Raw genomic sequence first — 18,103 nt, 5'->3', positions numbered from 1 at the left:
CTCGCACCCCACATCTAATGTGCCAGCAAGTCCTGGTGGTCCTCTCTTCAGCATCAGCCAGGACTCGACCGTCTTCCACCACTTTCATCACACTCTCCTCTTGGTCATCACCATCTCTCTTGCCTGGGTTGCTGCAATAACCTCCTAAATGGTCTCCCTGTTTCTCCTTGTCCCCCAACAGCCTATTCTTAATCAGACTGTTCCATCTAAAATGTAAAAAAGGATCACGTCACTCTTCTACCCAAACTCTGCAAAGACTTACCCATTTCACTTGGAATAAAATCCACAATCCTCACAAAGGCCACCAAGATTCTTTGTAATTTGGCCCCGGGTTCCCCTTGGCCTTCCTTCCTCTCCTACACCTCACATGCAGCTTGCTCCAGCTCCCAGCTCCCTTGCTCTTTGTTGAACATAGGCCCTCCTGCCTCAGGGCCTTTGCACTGGCTGTTCCTCTTGCCTGGAGTGTGCTTGTCCCTGCTGTCTGCATACTGACTCCCTCACCAACTTCAGTCCTCTCCATGAGGCCTACCTCGGTACCATATTTAAACTGTGCTCACACACTCAGGGTCCTCCATCATCTCCTCACTTTCTCTGTTCCACGGTGCTTACTGTCTTCTAACATTCCACACACTTTCCTTCTCCTGCCAACTGGTTATCACCTGTCTTCTCCTTCTAAAGTGTAAGCCTCATGAAGGCAGGAATCTTCATTTAGTTCACTGATGTATCCAGAACAGAGCTTGGCACTTAGTGGGAGCTCACGGAAACCAGTCCAGAAATCTGTTTAACCAATTATTTATTTTGCACATTGAAACTGTGTAAGAGATAGGAAAAACCAAACTGTTTCTCCTAAACCAAACTGTTTTTCCTACTCTGACATTCACACACTCAACACAGCACTTCTGACATCAGATGTGTGGGGTTTCCCCCACCCACCAAGAAACTCTCCAGCAGACACCAACTGGGTGTCCTATAATTCAATTAAATTCTCACGCTCTCTACCTGGAGACAGCATTAGCTCCCACACGTTAAGGGTTCAGTCCCACAAGACTGCTTCCACTTCAGATGCTGGTCGCAAATCCCAGGTTGTGATCCAGACCCCTAACCAACTGGCTAAAAACCAAGAGTCCCTATGACCCCCCTCCTTGGGTTCGATTAATTTGCTAGAGCAGCTCACAGAACTCAGGGAAGCAATTTACTTATGTTCACCCATTTATTACAAAGGATACTACAAAGGATACAGATGGATAACCAGACTGAAGAGATGCACAGGGCAAGGTACAGGAAGGGGCGCACACCGAGCTTCCATGCCCTCTTTGGGCATGTCATGCAGCAGGCACCTCAATGTGTTCAGCAACCTGGAAGCTCTTGAACCCAATAGTAGTTCAGGGATTTTTATGGAGGCTTCATCATGTAGGTGTGATCAACTATTGACTCAATCTCCAGCCCCTAACCCTTCCTGTAGGATATAGGTGGGGCTGAAACTTCCAAGCTTCTAATCATGGCTTGGTCTTTCTGGTAACCAGCCCACATCTAGGAGCCTATTAAGAGTTGCATCATTAGAGAGCTGGCCTGTGGCTCACCCGGGAGAGTGCGGTGCTGATAACACCAAGGCCATGGGTTCGGATCCTATGTAGGGATGGCTGGTTGGCTCACTGGCTGAGCGTGGTGCTGACAACACCAAGCCAAGGGTTGAGATCCCCTTACCGGTCATCTTTAAAAAACAGAAAAAAAAAAAAGTTGCATCATTAGAAAAGATGCTCCTATCTCCTATCTCCTTGGAGATTCCAAGGGATCGGGAGCTCTGTGTCAGCAACTGGGGTCAAAGACCAAATATTAGAACAAAAGATCCTCTTAGCACCCCTACTGCTCAGGAAGTCACAAAAGTTTTAGGAGCTCAGTGCCAGGAACTGGGAATGAACACCAAAATAAAAATATGTATATCTGTTATTATAAATCACAATATCGAAAGTTGCTTTTGGCCCTCACTATTGAAAGGAATGTTTTTTTAAAAAATGGGCATCCTTGTACATCTCTGTATACACATCTTTGTGCACTTGTGTGTGATTATTTCCTGATTGGTAAATTCCTAAATTGGAATTGGTGAGTAAATGGCAAGGATCCCAAACTTAATGCTTTAAAATTGCTGAGCAGGCTAAACAAACCTATCTGCAGCCTACCTGATTGTGAGCCTTGTGTCTCATGGGCAGGAAAAGAGGAACCTTAGGCATCGCATAGTCCACTCCCCTCATTTTACAGCTACGGAAAGAGATTCAGAGAGGCTAAGCGATTTATCCCAGTTTAAAGCTGCAACTTCTCACCCTGGCGTTCCCGAGTAACCATCTCTGCTTTATCATAATTCATCACCAACTGATGGACTAAATATTTTATTTGTTTGTTTGTCTCCCTTCACTACAATATAAGCTCCATGAGGGCAAGGATTTTTGGCTATTTTGTTTACCACTGTATCCTAATATTTAGAACAGTTCCTGACACGGAACTGGCACTTTTTTTAAAAAAACAAAGAAATGAATCAAGTCCAGCATTCAAAGTCAGACAGCTCCAGACTGAAATCCCAGCTCTCCTAACTCATTAGCTGTGTAGCCTTAGGCAAATCATTTAGCCCCTCTGAGCCCCAGTTTCCTTATTTGTAAAATGGAGATGATACACTACAAAAAAGAACGCAACCCAGAGCCTGGAATATAGTAGGTGACTAATTAATTACAGCTACTATTAGTGAGTATTATCTCATCCAGACCATGGGGAAGTCTGAAAAAGAGACTCTCTCTTAGTGGGTGGGATTTTATTCTCTGACAGAGCCAGTGTCTCTTCCTCGTGCACAGTGGGGAATAAAGAATGTCAAATTCTTGCTGTTCTTTATGTCCTCCTTTCCTTGCTTTTTCCTAGGCTCCCATCAATATGGTCTTCCCCCAGTGAAAACAGAATACAGTGATTAAGTTTCATCTTTTTTACTTTAAATTACTTTTGAATTCTCAGGATAACTACACCACTTCCATTAAATGCAGGCATTTCCAAACTGATTCAGGCTATGTTCTTGGGTCATTTCTGCAAAGGACTTCAATTTATTACTATTACAATCCTATTTCTAACTTCTGGAGGCATCTTACTTCTTCCTTATATACTGACCATTATAAGGGGTAGAACAGGATAAATAATAATAAATATTTAGCATTTTAAATTTGTGGTATTTTTCTCCCTGAAAAGATATTTAAGAGTATAATAAGAAGTCCAAACATTTTTTTCGGTCCAGATCTACCGTCCTCCCCCTACAAGCTGGGAAGAAAGAGTAAAAAAAAATTTGGAAGACTCTGGCTGGGAAACGACTATAATGACTGGTAGTGACTTAGGGTCTCTGACTTACAGTGAACATAGTTTCCATTGTCTTTCTCTGTCTTCAGATTCAAATTTTCTACACTCCAAAGTTCAGGATTCGTAAAGCAAGCTCAGCTAGGTCAACAGCAAGTAAAATCATCCATGTATTCTTTTGTTGTTTTGCAGCTGGCTGGTGCAGGGATTGAACCCTGGACCTTGGTGTTATCAGTACCACGCTTTAACCACCTGAGCTAGCCGGCTGCCCCTATTCATGTATCCTTATCTGGACTCAGCATAACCTGGCTAGATGACAGAGAGATGTGCCAAGAATCCAAAAGAACTTGAGTAGTAAATTTATTTACTTATTTATTTCGTGACCTGTAAGGGGATCGCAACCCTTGGCTTGGTGTTGCCCGCACTGCGCTCAGCCAGTGAGTGCACGGGCCATCCCTATATAGGATCCGAACCCGCGGCGGGAGTGCCGCTGCGCTCCCAGCGTGGCACTCTCCCGAGTGAGCCACGGGGTTAGCCCCTTGAGTAGTAAATTTAAAAGAAAGGCAAAGCATTAGTGTCTTCTTTCAGAAACGGTATTTGATTTTTATATGGATTGATGTTTCTGGCTAATTTGCATATCCTGGGGAATTAAAAATACCATATATTCTCCTCTTTTTGAAGCTGTACGAGGGTCTTCTTTCTGTGGAGTACTACACATCTCTGTCATGTCTGTATTCTGAGGTGCCAAATTATATTTGCTGTCATCGTTCAGTCCTAAACACATATTACATCTTTAGGGAAATTCTTTATTTTTCCCTCTCAGTAGCACATACACATTTATGTTCTCTCCACCTTTGAATATGCCTTAGGGGATGGCATAGAGCCAACTGGAAGAACACACTACTCTCAAATTTGGCTAAATAGAAACCTGCCAATAAACAAGCCACAAAGATGCAAAAGGATGTGAAATAAAACAAGATCAATAAGACAGCTAAAGCAGGAAAAAAATACATATTTTTGCCAATATTTAGGCAGACCCTATTCTTAGACAGTATGAGATTGCTACATAATTAGCAAACCCTTGAAAGAGGAATAATTCTTTCTTTTAAAATAAGAAGTCATGGAGAATAATCACTGCATGGTCATCCAAATTCGGTTTCCCTAAAATGATATTTGATTTCAAGACGTGCAACCTCCTTGACACCCTGGTGGCTGTCTACACCTCCCAGCACGCACTGAGTGTGCTGTGATGAGTCAGGTCTGTCTCTTTGAATTTCCTGGTCATGAGGACCAGAATTTAGTTATTTCTGAAGCAGTGCAGTGTCTAAGAGGGTTAGACTCCTGGGTCCATAGCCCAGCACTGCTGCTTATGAGTAGTGTGACTTTGAATTAGTTCCTTAATCTTCCTATGCCTCAGTTTCCTCATCTGTAAAATAGGGGTAATAATAGTCTCCCCCTCACTAGGTTGCTCTGAGGATAAAGATGATCTATACAAAGCACTGAGCACAATGCAAGACAACTGAGATGCTCAAAAAAACTATTATTATATATCTGTTAGTGCCTAATACAGTAATTGACACATGAGAGTTGACCAAGAAAAAAGTTTTAAATGAGAAGATGAAATGAATTCCTTGTCACCCTCTGCTTACTCCATCAGCACTTCATTATTCTGCACTTGCAAGTGTGAGGTTGGTGTTAGTTCTCTGCGTACATATTTTCTCTTCAACTAAATGGTGTGCTCCTCAAGGTCAGGGACAGTACTATTTCTGGCCTTCCTCCACAGCACAGTTGCCTATAAATGTTGGATGCTTTTTGCACACTAGTTATTATCAGATTGAATGACTGTAGATTTCACCTAAATAGCTGCAACATTTCTCCTCTGGGTAGAACTGTTCTATTTCTCTCATATACTGCAATTCAGACATTTTATTTTATTCTGGAATGTTCAAGCTTCCCCAGACCACTCAGCTAATCTTTGAGACCATCTGCTCTTTCTGTTAATTCAAAATAGAAACATTTTCTGCAGAAACTATCTTAAAGCATGGTGATGCCTCAACTGGACAGGAAATGACCTTGGATACTGTCCTGATCTCATCTCAATGTCACCAAACTGTAACCAAGTAGAACTCAGTTGTCAGGAATCTTCAGTCAATCTGAATGTTCCACAGTGGAAAGTGGCGTATAAACCAAACTAATTTAATACATTTCATCACAAGTCATCTTCCAGGAGATCTGGGGAGTGGGGTAGGGAATGGATAAAATACTGAGTAAGTATTAGTTCCGTGAATGCTAATTCCAGCTTCTTCCACTCTTGTAATTTTGAGTCCTGACTTACTAGAATTATACAGCACAACAACCCAAAAGAATGGCAAGATCTTCAATCATCAATTTAAGGACACTGGAAGGCAGTACAGCACCATGGTTCAATGCATGGACTGTAGAGACAGACTACCCCGGTTCAAGTCCCAGCACTGCCAAATACTAACTATGATCCTGGTCCAAATACCAAAAGTGAGCTAAGTATCTGTAAAAGAGGGATGGCAATAGCACCTGCCTCACAGGCTTATTCTTTAATATGAGTTGTTACTTATAATGGTAATTGACATACGATAAATTCTCAATAAATATAAGCTATTATTATTATTACATCTGTATTATTTGACATTGAATGTCCAAACACTAGTTTTTAGTCCAGACCCTAGTTTTTATTTCAAATCATTTCTCTCTACTGTATTCCCTGCCCACCCAGTGGCTCAAATCAAAATGCAGAATCGATCTTGACCCTTTCTATCATCTTTTCCTCATTTCCCACATTCAGATGGTTCCAGGAGCCAGGTCCCCCTAGGCCTCCATGATCCTACCCCTGAAACTGCCTATACTTGCCCATCTCCCTCTATTCTTGCTGCCCTTGTTCAGGACAATAATTGCTCTATTACCAAGGCTGGTAACCTGCTTGCCCCTTACCTTCTTCAATCCATCCCTCAGCCAGCTTTCTAACGTTTGTATCTGACCAGATCACTCCTCTATGCAAAGCTTTTCTTGGCCTTATCCCATACTACAACATAAAGTCCAGCTCCCTTAGCCTGGCCTTTTAGGCTCCTTCCTAGCTGGCTCCGGCAAGCTCTTCCTGCTTCCTCCTCTCTCACCCACACCCAGTCACACCGCTGCTGGCCGATCTGTGGACGCTCTTTGTTTCTCTGCCTGCACTGCTTCCCCTGTCTGTAATGTTATTCCTCAGTTTCCCGCCCAGCTAATTTCTAATCACCTTTCAATGCTCAGCTCAAAATAAGTCAAGAGTCAGTGCTTTGTGGTCGGTGAGTTGAAGAAAGTAGACTAACACATTTAAGAAAGATTTTCAAAAGGGGTTTATAAAATACGTGCTTTTAAAAAATTTACTTGGGTAAACCAGAAACCCAGTTAATCAGAAATTTTCTAAGGTTCATTTAAGTGCTTCATATGCATCAGGCACTTAGCATAAATTTTTTTCATTTAATCTTCTTAACGATACTGTTTGACATTATTACCCCCATTTCAGAGATGAAAAAACCTTAGTTAAGTAATTTGTACAAAGGACACAAAGACAGTAAATGACAGAGCTCAGATTTGAACACTGGTCTACCCCATCCCAAAGACTATGGTCGTAACCACTGTGCTATACATGTTTGCTTGGCATGTTTAAAATATAATTTTGGTCCTGATCTGACTTTGGTGTAAATGTATAAGCACCCTAAATCCTGCAATGGTTTAGTGTTTATGCTCTGCTATTGGGCCTTAATGTTGGCCCCTAGATGAAATAGTTTTCAGTATACTACCTAGCATGGCGTAAAATGAAAATATACTTTGTGACAAAGAAGCTATTCAATCCAGTGGCTTCTACCTGATTGCAAATTCTCATTCATTCATTATGCACCAACACAGCAAACATCTACTGACTGCCTACTATAAGTGAGATATTGCACTAAACCAACTCCCTCATCTTTTTCCAAGAACAACTGTATTCAGTCCCAGGAAAGCACTTTGCCAAATCTGAGTATCTGAGTGCTTCCAAACACCATTTGAAAATTTCTATTTTAGAATAAATGAACCAATGATTTCTAGTATTATGCTCTCTCCAGAGAGATCCAGGCCTTCTCTGCTAAGAAGAAACAAAATCTACTCACACCTTAATCTTGGGATTCTAGCCTTCAGATTTGAGTTTGTCCCTTTTTAGTTACTCAAGAATAGGTCTGCTAATGCCCATAAAACACACACACACATACATTCAATGCAGTAATTCCAAATTTTAGGATTTACTATATAAATATCCTCCCTGGATCACTAAAATTTTCCTGGTCATAAGTGGTAAATATGGATGAAGGAAAGGCTAATCTGTGATCGACAGTGGTATCCCATGGCTGTTACAAAGTGTTTTGGGCTGAAATGTGTCCCCCCCCCAATTCAAATGTTGAAGTCCTAACCTCCAATGTGATGGTATTTGGAGATGGCACCTTTGGGAGGTAATTAGATCATGAGTAGAACACTCACATGGCAGGATTAGCAACCTTATAAGAAGAGACATGAGACACGAGAGGACATAGCAAGACAGCCACCTGAAAGCCAGGAAGAGAGCCCTCATAAGAACTTGACAATGCTGGCACCCTGATCTTAGACTTCCAGCCTCCAGAACTGTGAGAAATAGATTTCTGTTGTTTAAGCCACCCAGCCTATGGTATTTTGTTGTGGCAGCTCAAGCTGAGACAGGGTCTTAAAGAATTAATTAGGGGCTGGCCAATTATCACAGTAGTCTAGAGCACAGCCTTATACCTTATAACACCAAAGTCAAGGGTCTGGATCCCTCTACGGGCCAGGTGACCTCCCCCCAACCACAAAGTAATTAAATTAAAATGGGGTTGCTAGAGTGAGCCCTAATCCAAAATGACTGGTGTTCTTATAAGAGGTAAGGATACCGAAAGAGACACCAGATCTGTGCACGCACAGACATGACCACTTGAATACGCAGTACGCAGCAGCCATCTGCAAGCCAAGAGGGGCCTCAGAAGAAACAAAATCTACTGACACCTTGATCTTGGACTTCTAGCCTTCAGAACTGTGAGAAAATAAACTTCTGTTGTTTAAGCACCCAGTCTGTGGTATTTTGTTATGGCAGCCCAATACACAGAGTGAAATCACAAATACCATATTAGCTGCAAACCCCACTAGCACTAAAATTGATGTTTGAGGGCTGCTATGTTCAACCGATAATTTTTAGATTTCTCCTACGTATTAGGCCCCCTACTAGATGTTAGCAGACCATACATATAAAACTTCAAATTAGCAATGCAAAATGAAAGTGGCTTATGCATTTCCCTTCCCGGAAAACATGTCCCTGGAAAACACCAATTACCATGAACTTGTGAAGAGAAATCACATTAATTGCTTCTTTGCCCCAATATCTCATAAAACTTGAAAGAGATCCTATATTGTTCTTCTCCTACAGAAATGCCTTCCAATGAATAAAATTATCTTACCCAATCCTTCCAGTTCTTGAACCACCTCTTTCCAAACAGGCTCGATATGGATACAGCTAAAGCACCAATCTGAGGTGATCTTAATGAGGTAGGGTTTCTTGAAGCTGTCTGGAACCACTTCATTCACATAATGTGAAAAGTGCAGGAAGTACTTTTCATCAATTGAGTCCCGCCGCTCAGAATTGAAAGGGAAGTGAAAAAAAGATTCATCAAAATAAAAATTTTCATGGAAATGGCGAAAGCGATACTCTCGCTGCTGCTGCTGCTTCTGGTAGCCCTGGTTCTCTCCAGCATCTCCATACTGATCATAATTTGATCTCTTTTCTTCGTTGGAAAGAACCTATAAAGAAAGAAAAAAACAAGAAATCTAAACAACAACAATAACAACAAAGGTTCACCCCAGACTTTTCTGTAAGCAGCTGAGAAGATATAGGAAGAAAATTAATGTAGAAATTACGCCATGATTAGATATTCTAAACACAGCCATTCAACATATTGAGAAGTATGTTCTTGAGAATTTCTTGAAAATTTCTTCTTGAAAATTCTTGAGAAGTCTAAGAAACACTTAGTAAAACATAACAGAGAAACTCCTCTCTCCATAGAAACATTAAAGAAAATTCAAGACCAAAATATTTCAGTTGTTTAAACATACGCACTCATCTTGGCATTGAAGATTTTGAGCTATCACAACACTAAATGCTTCAGTAGAACAGATAACACTTAATATAATGCTGATCGCCAGGGCTTAATCACAAGAAAACTGACTCAGTCATACCTTGAGTTGGAATAATTCAAACCAAGATATGAAAAGCTGTGAACACCAAAAACAAGCCACAGGGTTGAGTTCAGTGCCTTGTATGTTGGTTGATTCTGTTTTATTTAAAAATAATTTTAGGTTGGCTGGTTAGCTCAGTAGATTAAAGCACAGTCTTATAACTCCAAGGTCATGGGTTCAGATCCCTATACCTGCCAGCTGCAATAAAAGTTTTGAAGTCTATTATTATTATTATTATTATTATTTTTGGCCGTTGGCCAGTACAGGAAACTGAACCCATATCCTCGGGGTTATAAGGCTGTGCTTGGAAGTCTCTATTTTTAATTTTTAATTCTGAAGTCTAAAATTCAAGAATCTGTTTTATGATACTATATCATTCTATGAGCTAAGCACTGTCTGTTGAAGAGTATTACCCTATACAAATCAGGAAGCCATGGACTGATCTTTTATGCATATTCCAGACCAACCTACTTAAAGTGACATGTTGGAAAATTATTGAAAATCTTGCCTTTAAATGTATTTGTAACCTTATGTCACTTTAATAAATATAGGTGAATTGGTGTACAATTCTTTAATGTAAGTTTCTAAAAAGGCAATAGAGACATATATTCAGGGTAATTCTACAATTCTAATTAAAGCCTTTAAAATAGGCCAGTTTTTTTTAAGTGCTGAGGTTTTCAGGCACTTGTTCCAATGCAGTGAATGTGGCTGAATGCCAAATATGTTCTCTCTACCATCATCTAGAAACTAGGTCAAGGGCATGTGGAGCATACCCTTTCTTTTTTTTTTTTTTAAAAGATGACCGGTAAGGGGATCCTAACCCTTGACTTGGTGTTGTCAGCACCACGCTCTCCCGAGTGAGCCATGGGCCGGCCCGGAACATACCCTTTCTGAGAGGACTTTATAAAGCTGATCACCTAACACGTATTTTATAAGAGCTAACATGCATCACAAAGTTTGACGTGGTACCTCGTAAGCCTTGCTGATCTGAATGAACTTGTCTTCTGCTCCAGGATCTTTGTTTTTGTCAGGATGCCTGAAACACAAATGAGCAGGCAGTGAGAAAAGATTTAATTTTTTATACACGGTCATTTAACATACTCGTACACACAATTCACTACATCAGAGGCAAATGGAGGGCCATTTTGTTAAGACAGTTTCTTAAGATACACGGTAGAAGCAATCAGTTGGTTGCTTCACATGACTATAACACATGAAACTTTGAAACAGGAGACTTCTTCCCAAAGCACTCCAGCTGGGCACATTTTCAAAGCATTAGAGAGTACTGCAGCTTTTCACTGAGGAAAGGTAGGATAGGTGCACGTCTTTACATTGCTCTCAAACACTGCTAAAGCTGGCTAACGGCTAATAATTTATCCATAAGAACCCACGTGTTTTCCCAGGATGGCAGCATTTCATCCCGATGTTAGAATGATATTGACGCAGGAGTTTCTTCTGACAACACACGTAAGAAAAAGCTTTTAGGATGCACCACAAATTTGTTTATTGACAACCATGTTTCAAATAGTATCTTCCTGCTGACTTTCAAATTAGAACATTTCAGTTTTCATTATTACTCTGGTTATCCCATTCTGCCTGTGACTGCCTATTACCATGAATGGATAATGATTTCAAGGCCACATGCGTAAGATGTGAAAAAAGTCCACAGTTCATGCAAAGTTATTATATAAATCTTCGACATTTTCTATTATATATAGCTGACAATTGACTGTACCCATCTTGCTGTCAAATATTGTTCTGTAATTTTTTTGTGTTTATACTAATTTCAGTTTTGGGGACTTTAAAATCCTGGAAAGCAGAGGCTAGGGCTACTGTCTTGCAACCCCATAAGATATAATCAGTGTTTTGTACACATTGATTTTTCAATGTTCACTTTTATTGAGAGACTCTGTATGACAGAGTTTACTTTTTATGTAATCACTTCTGCTAACCTCTAGGAAATTTTCTCTAGCAAAGGTTCTGAAAAGCAAACAATCCATTGGGAAGCAAATGACTATGAAAAACCCATCACCAAGTACATTGGAATAAAATCTACAACTTGACCAATTTATTCCAGTGGAATCTAAATGAATTATACCACATATTCTGATTTCTCTAAAAATAAGAAAACTTCAAATAGCTGACTGTTAAATTTAGACACCATTCATCTCTTAACCATTTAATCCTTGATATAAATATTAGTGCAGAAAAATATCTCACTAGGTATAATGAAAACAGAATGACTTAAGGAAACGAGATGGTGGTTCCAAAGCATGTTTCTGGATGACAAAAAAAAAAATGTGTTTTCAATATTCAAACTTAGGTTAAAGGCTGAGTGGATAAAAATTATGTAATCATACAAATGAAGATTTAACATACTGACTCTGTAGGGCAAAAGGGTAGGAAGGGGATTTTTAGGAGACTGAACCAAAGAGAGAGTCTCAAGGATAGAAAACACAGATCCTAAAACAGAGGAAGTCAAGGCTCAAGAACAGGGAGGAAACCACAAGACAGTTTTAGCTTATAAGGAATATTTTCCTAATTGTGGCAAGATACCACAAAGTGGAAAACACTCAGAAAAGGAAAAACTCAGCCCTAGCAAAGTATCACCCAAAGCTATTTTCAGTGAATGTGAAATTATTTCATGAACTGTAATACAATACGTAATCTTTAAATTTCATAGTAAAGAAAATATTGTACTTGGTATCTGCTGGCTGTCTAGTTAACTCTAAAGGAATAAAAATGAAGATAGAACAAGTTATACAGAAAAGAATTAGACATTCATTTACTGTTCAGTTGATTGAATCATGTTATGCCAATGTGCCTTTCTAAGGGTGGGAGGAGTTGTTCATTTTGCTAATATAGATGACAAGGGAAAAGTACCTAAGATAAAATTTAATTATTGGGAAAGAAACATAGTTTTCCTTAGAGAAAAACATAATTTCAAATGGTTTCACTAAGCAAGGGAAAAATTCTTGAGAAGCCTAAGAAACACTTAGTAAAATATAACAGAGGAAGGCAACAGAGCCAATTCAATAATTAACCCTTCCCTCTGCTACAGCTCATTCTGCAAAGTCAAACTGTGAAACACTGCTATTTCCAGTGTATATGAAAGTATATGAAACTGTTATGAAGTAAAACTTAAACAATTCCAAGTGATAAAACACTGCCATTGCCAAAACAGCACAAAATAATAGTAAGTAGACATATAAAGGTAAAGTAAAATTTTAGACTTTTACTGGATGACACTCTATATATTTCTATCATGATGAATTACTCCTAGAAAGAATCTAATTAAGGAAGAGAAGCATATGACTTATTTAATTAATAACATAACACCTTTTTCAGCTCTGGAAGACAGAAAAGTCAAAGCTGTACCTTTTCACAGTCCCACATACTCAAGCTATCATCTCTGCTCTTAAAATATTGTCAAAGCTTACACCCTGTCCAAAAGAATGTTGTTACCTCGTGAGTTAACTGCAGATTTATATATTTTGTTTTAAACATAAAGAGGCAAGAGTTAGAAATGATGTAGAAAGCAACTTTGGTGTAAAGGGTCCCTGCAAAGAGGTCACGCATAATTAAAGATTGCCTTCTTAGCACCCAATTCTGAATTCCTCATGATATGAATATGGTCTAAGATATTTATTCAGAGCACTATATTTTAAACTACCTTCTACTTTTTTTGCAAGCAGTTTATTACTAAGACATATTGAAGAATAACAGTGACAGGCAGAGTCATCAGCAGGTGGCAGCTTTGCTCCTACGTATCTTCCTGCTCTCATTCAGCTTCTTCCCACCTAAATGCTAACCTGCTCACCCTTACTTATGCCCAGATGGGTAAATGCTTAAAAAACAAAAAAGCAATAAACTAACTGTTGGCGCAGAAGGTCAAACTATGGAACACAGAGGTAATATAGATATATAAACCCTGAGCCCCAATTTTCTCATCTGTAAAACAGGGACAATGGTATCCTCTTTCATGGGCTAATTATAAGGTTTAAACTCGTTAAAGAGCATAGAACCTGGAGCTAACATGCAGTAGGTGCTCAGTGATGATACTTGTCCCAAACTTTCACTGCTTAGGGTTGGTTCAGCAGCTTAAAGTCACCTGTGCCATTTCCATCTTTTCCCCCTTCTGCTTTCTCCCCTCCAGCTATCTAACCCAACACTTCTGCTTCTCTGGCATGGCCAAAGCATTGGTGGAAGAATCCGATGTCATTTGTCCAAAATGAGTTTTAGATTTATTTGCTATCCTGCTGATTGCTATCTTGATAACTAGAGGTATAATTATAATTTTTCTATAAGATAGGCTGGCCAGTTAATTCAGTTGGTTACAGCACAGCCTTATAACAATGAGGTCAAGGGTTCAAATCCCTGTACCAGTCAGCCGCCAAAAAAAAAAAAGATAATATAGTTGGTTCCTGAATATTCTTTTTTTAACTGAGTGCAAAAAACACTTATCTAAGCTCTTTTCTTAAAGCTTAAAAATTAGTAATCTAGAGAATAGGATAGTATAGTGTTGTGTGTTCCTTTAGCAATTACACTCATGAAGAGTTATGTTATGATTAACACATCATGGGAAGGGTAGCTTATCCATTGTTGATTGCACTTTTATATTTTTTAATTTTTTTTTCAAAAGATGACCGGTAAGGGGATCTTAACCCTTCACTTGGTGTTGTCAGCACCACACTCACCCAGTGAGCTAACCGGCCATCCCTATATGGGATCCAAACCCATGGCCTTGGTGTTATCAGCACCACACTCTCCTGAGTGAGCCATGGGCCGGCCCATTGATTACACTTTTAGAATTAAAGCTTCTTTTTAACATCAAATATGTTAACAATACTTAAGGCAATTCTTTAAGCCAAAGTATCCCTTTTAGGGTTTTCATAGTAAACATAGGTTTTGGATCTTATCACTAAAATTACAGAACACGAGCACTGGTTCTCCTAAATAAAATATTTTAGACATATTTACTGAACACAGAAAAAGACAAATAAAAGCCAATCATAATTTAGGTTTCATTCTCTGCTAAGATTGCTTAGGTTATATTAAACTTCTATTTCTTTGTTTCACCTACCATTCCCGGGCGAGCTTCTTATAAGCCTTTTTAATATCAGCCTGACTGGCTGTTCGGCTGACCCCTAGGACTTTGTATGGGTCAAAATCCAACGCAGACAGAATTTGCAGGATCAGAACCAGAACTATCAAGAATTGCCAGGAAATGCTCAACTTTTTCACTTCCATTTTTCTTCCTTTCCAGAGCTGAAATGATTGAAGAGGCATTAAGTTTCAATGGCAGAAACCTAGACAATCTTGTTCTTAGGTAAAGGTATAAGATATACAGAAGAAAAACAAAACAAAAGATATTTTGCAGAAAAAGTATCAAGCTGTTTGACCATATCTTTTAAAATCAATAATCTTGCTTTTGAATATCACAAATAAGAACTATTATAGATGAAAGATGAGCAATAAGAATTAATAGCAACTCTCCAGAATCCCTTGAATTAGAAAATCTTTAGCAATGACTGAAAATGAATGAGATGAAGAAACAATAAGTGAATGTGGAAAACATAAATAAAATGATCAGAGTGACTAAATCTCAAATACACAATTTCATTTATTCTGAGAATAATAGTTTAAACTTAAAATAAATGGTTTAAGAATACTTCACTGAGTACATATTAAACTCATGAAATCATAAGATTTACCATGTGCTAAACTACAAAATGAGATAGTTGGGGAGTTCCTGGGCATTAAATAAGTACAAATACGAAAGCGAAATACTCTCAAAAAATTGCGTAGTTAAAACTTAGTATGCCTAAATTCTATTATTCTCACCACATCCATTCAAACCAGAAAATGAGAAGCTGCTCTTTAATCATTAGCAATATGGTCATTACAAATAGAAACCTCAGATGAGAAAAAGTGGTGAGAAAAAAACTTAGTTTTCTACGTAAAGGAGAATTAATGGCAAAGACTGAAGAAAAGGCATAGTCTTTTTTCCCCCCTTTTTTTAAAGATGACCGGTAAGGGGATCTTAACCCTTGACTTGGTGTTGTCAGCACCATGCTCTTCAAGTGAGCAACCGGCCATCCCTATATGGGATCCGAACCCTTGGCCTTGGTGTCATCAGCACCGCACTCCCCCGAGTGAGCCACGGGCCGGCCCTGAACAGGCATAGTCTTAAAATTTTGTGCTTCTCTGGTGATTGTAGTGATCGAATTCATTATGGGTTTTGGAAATAATCTGGCTGGTTAAAGAACAAAGTAGTGCTGGTATTGTAGACATTTACACTCCAGGATTATAATCTTTGTTATACCATACGATGTTTTTTCAAGGGTCACATTTATCTTGACTTCTCATAAATTAATAAAGCTTGCAAAGCTGTATAAGAGCGGTGGATTTTGACAAGTGGAAGTCTCTTGTTGCCCGAGAATCCTCACGAAATTGATTAATCTGATGACCAATGTTTAGAACTGCATGCATGCTTAATAGAATCCTAAAACAAACCAGTTTATTCCTTGTTAAATCAACCTATTCTGTCCTACAAAGACAGTGAAGGCGATATAGGTACTGGTTACGCACATGAATTTTGGAATCAGACTAAGATTGGGATCCGTTCTCTATCACTTTATGACCTTGGGCCAGTTACTGAACTTGCTAAGCCTCAGTGTCCTCATTTATAAAATGGGAATGAATCATACTGTCTCTAAGGATCGTCACAGGGGATTAAATGTATGCAAAGGCTTTACTCTGCAGAGTCCACAGCCAATAAATGGTATTATTACTATTATTTCTAACCTGCGGTACCATCACTGCCTTATAAACCGTGTCAGTCCTTTCCAGTTAAAGGGCCCAAGTGGCGGGAGGCTGTGAAGTTCTTTTGCTGACAGTCATGAGCTCCAAGGTGCCGGCCTCAGGGCAGGAAACAACCTGCCCAACAGGTAGGCTGCGCGCCCTCGGGGCTGTATCCCCAGGACCAGGAAGCGGCTCCCAGAGACACGCTTTGGGTCTCGAACTCCCGCAGGAGGTCGCAACCCTCCAGGAGACGGTCCCCTCCCCCGCCGCCCCCCGAGAGCCCAGGTGCGGGCCCTGTCGGCTCTCGGTTTCCTCTGGGCCCAGCAGGGACTGGGAGCGAGAAGGAACTGGCGGGAGATCCCTGAGCCTGCCCGGCCCCGCCGCGTCCGCGGCTCTGCGCGTCACGCCGGGAAGGAGTTACCGGGAAAGGGCACCGGCCCAACCGGCTGCAGCGTCCGTGCTCCAGTTAGTCCGCCGGGCCGGGAGCTTCCCGTCCACACCAGCGTTCGCCGGGGCCTGGGGAGGGGAGAGAGGCGGGGACCAGCCCGACAGGAGTCACGTGATACTTAAAGGCGCGGCGCGGACTGAACAGATCGAGGGCGTCTACTTTGTGAATCTATTTTGACCCTTGCCACCTACCGTCTGCGCGTGGACCTGGGGCGGTTGCTATAGGAACGAGGAGCGCTGCTCGGCTGGATCCAAAGGGTTGATCGTGACCAAAGAGGCTAAAACGTGCCTCCTAGCGAGGCAAAGTCGCTTTGCATGACGGGATGCTAAAAAGACCTCCCCGATCGAGGGAAGGGTTTCCATGCTACCCGGAGATGGCCCTTGTCTAGCAACAGTTGCTAGGATGGGGAAGCAATGGTTAGTCCCTATTCTCTTTAACCCTATTCATAGAATCCTGGAGCAAGTTGGTAGGGACCTTAGGGATTCTTTCTAGTGCAACTCCTCCATACACTGATGGGGAGACTGAGGCCCAGGGAGGGTCAGGGACTGGCTCAAGGCCTAGAATCCGGGACTCTTAATCCCCTTTACTGAAAAGAGAGCTCCACCCTAGAATGTGCCAGGCCCTGCCTTAAGCAAGGGAAAGGGCAGTGGGGGTGGGGAGAGCGAAAAGACTCAGGTGCATGAGGTTAACTTTCTTTGAGCCAATGAGGTAGGTTCCTTTGGGATATAAAGAGAGTTCATATTCCACTGCCTTGTTTTTTATTTATTTTTTCTTATTTGCATTTGTCACTAACATACTATATCTTTTATTTATTTACATTGTCGTCTGCTTCCTCCCCCTGGAATATAAGTATTCCACTCATAAGGGCAGGGGTGTTTGTCTGTTTTGTTCACATTGATAGTCTCCGTGTCTGCACAGACCTTGGCACACGCAGGCTCAATACATATTTGTAGCATAAATGAATGAATTGTTAAATCAAAATTATAGGAGGCCACTGTTTTGGACTAAGTTCCTGCACTAGGCCCCAACAGACCAGACTAGAAAATTAAAATGGAGTCATCCATGCTAAAGTTCCACATCACTGAATCCAAACTAAATTGTTTGTTGTGTGACCTTCAGAGAAATCAGGAGAGATAACTGCTAATTTCCCAAACAGTCCAGTTTAAACTTTCAATAGGCATTACAATAAAGTGCCCTCTGTTTTAATCCTTACACAAAAGAAGTAACCTAATGTTAAACATTCAG

General features: G+C 40.4%; 1 protein-coding gene across 1 annotated transcript in view; it reads right to left on the bottom strand.

Moving 5' to 3' along the window:
• The window catches only part of DNAJC16 (DnaJ heat shock protein family (Hsp40) member C16), a 40,514-nt gene extending 23,601 nt beyond the window's left edge, over positions 1-16,913 (bottom strand). The window contains exons 1-4 of the mRNA XM_063106603.1: positions 16,832-16,913; positions 14,690-14,874; positions 10,576-10,642; positions 8,832-9,171 (exon numbers count right to left, since the gene is read on the bottom strand). Coding sequence (XP_062962673.1) covers positions 8,832-9,171; positions 10,576-10,642; positions 14,690-14,856 — 574 coding nt within the window. The 5' untranslated portion in view covers positions 14,857-14,874; positions 16,832-16,913. The remainder of the gene's footprint in view (positions 1-8,831; positions 9,172-10,575; positions 10,643-14,689; positions 14,875-16,831) is intronic.
• Positions 16,914-18,103: the final 1,190 nt, after the last annotated feature.

Source organism: Cynocephalus volans, chromosome 8 (genome assembly GCF_027409185.1).
Source record: "Cynocephalus volans isolate mCynVol1 chromosome 8, mCynVol1.pri, whole genome shotgun sequence".
In the NCBI taxonomy this organism is placed as follows: Eukaryota; Metazoa; Chordata; class Mammalia; order Dermoptera; family Cynocephalidae; genus Cynocephalus; species Cynocephalus volans.
Note: the sequence above shows the minus strand (reverse complement) of the source record. Positions and strands in the feature narration are given on the sequence as shown.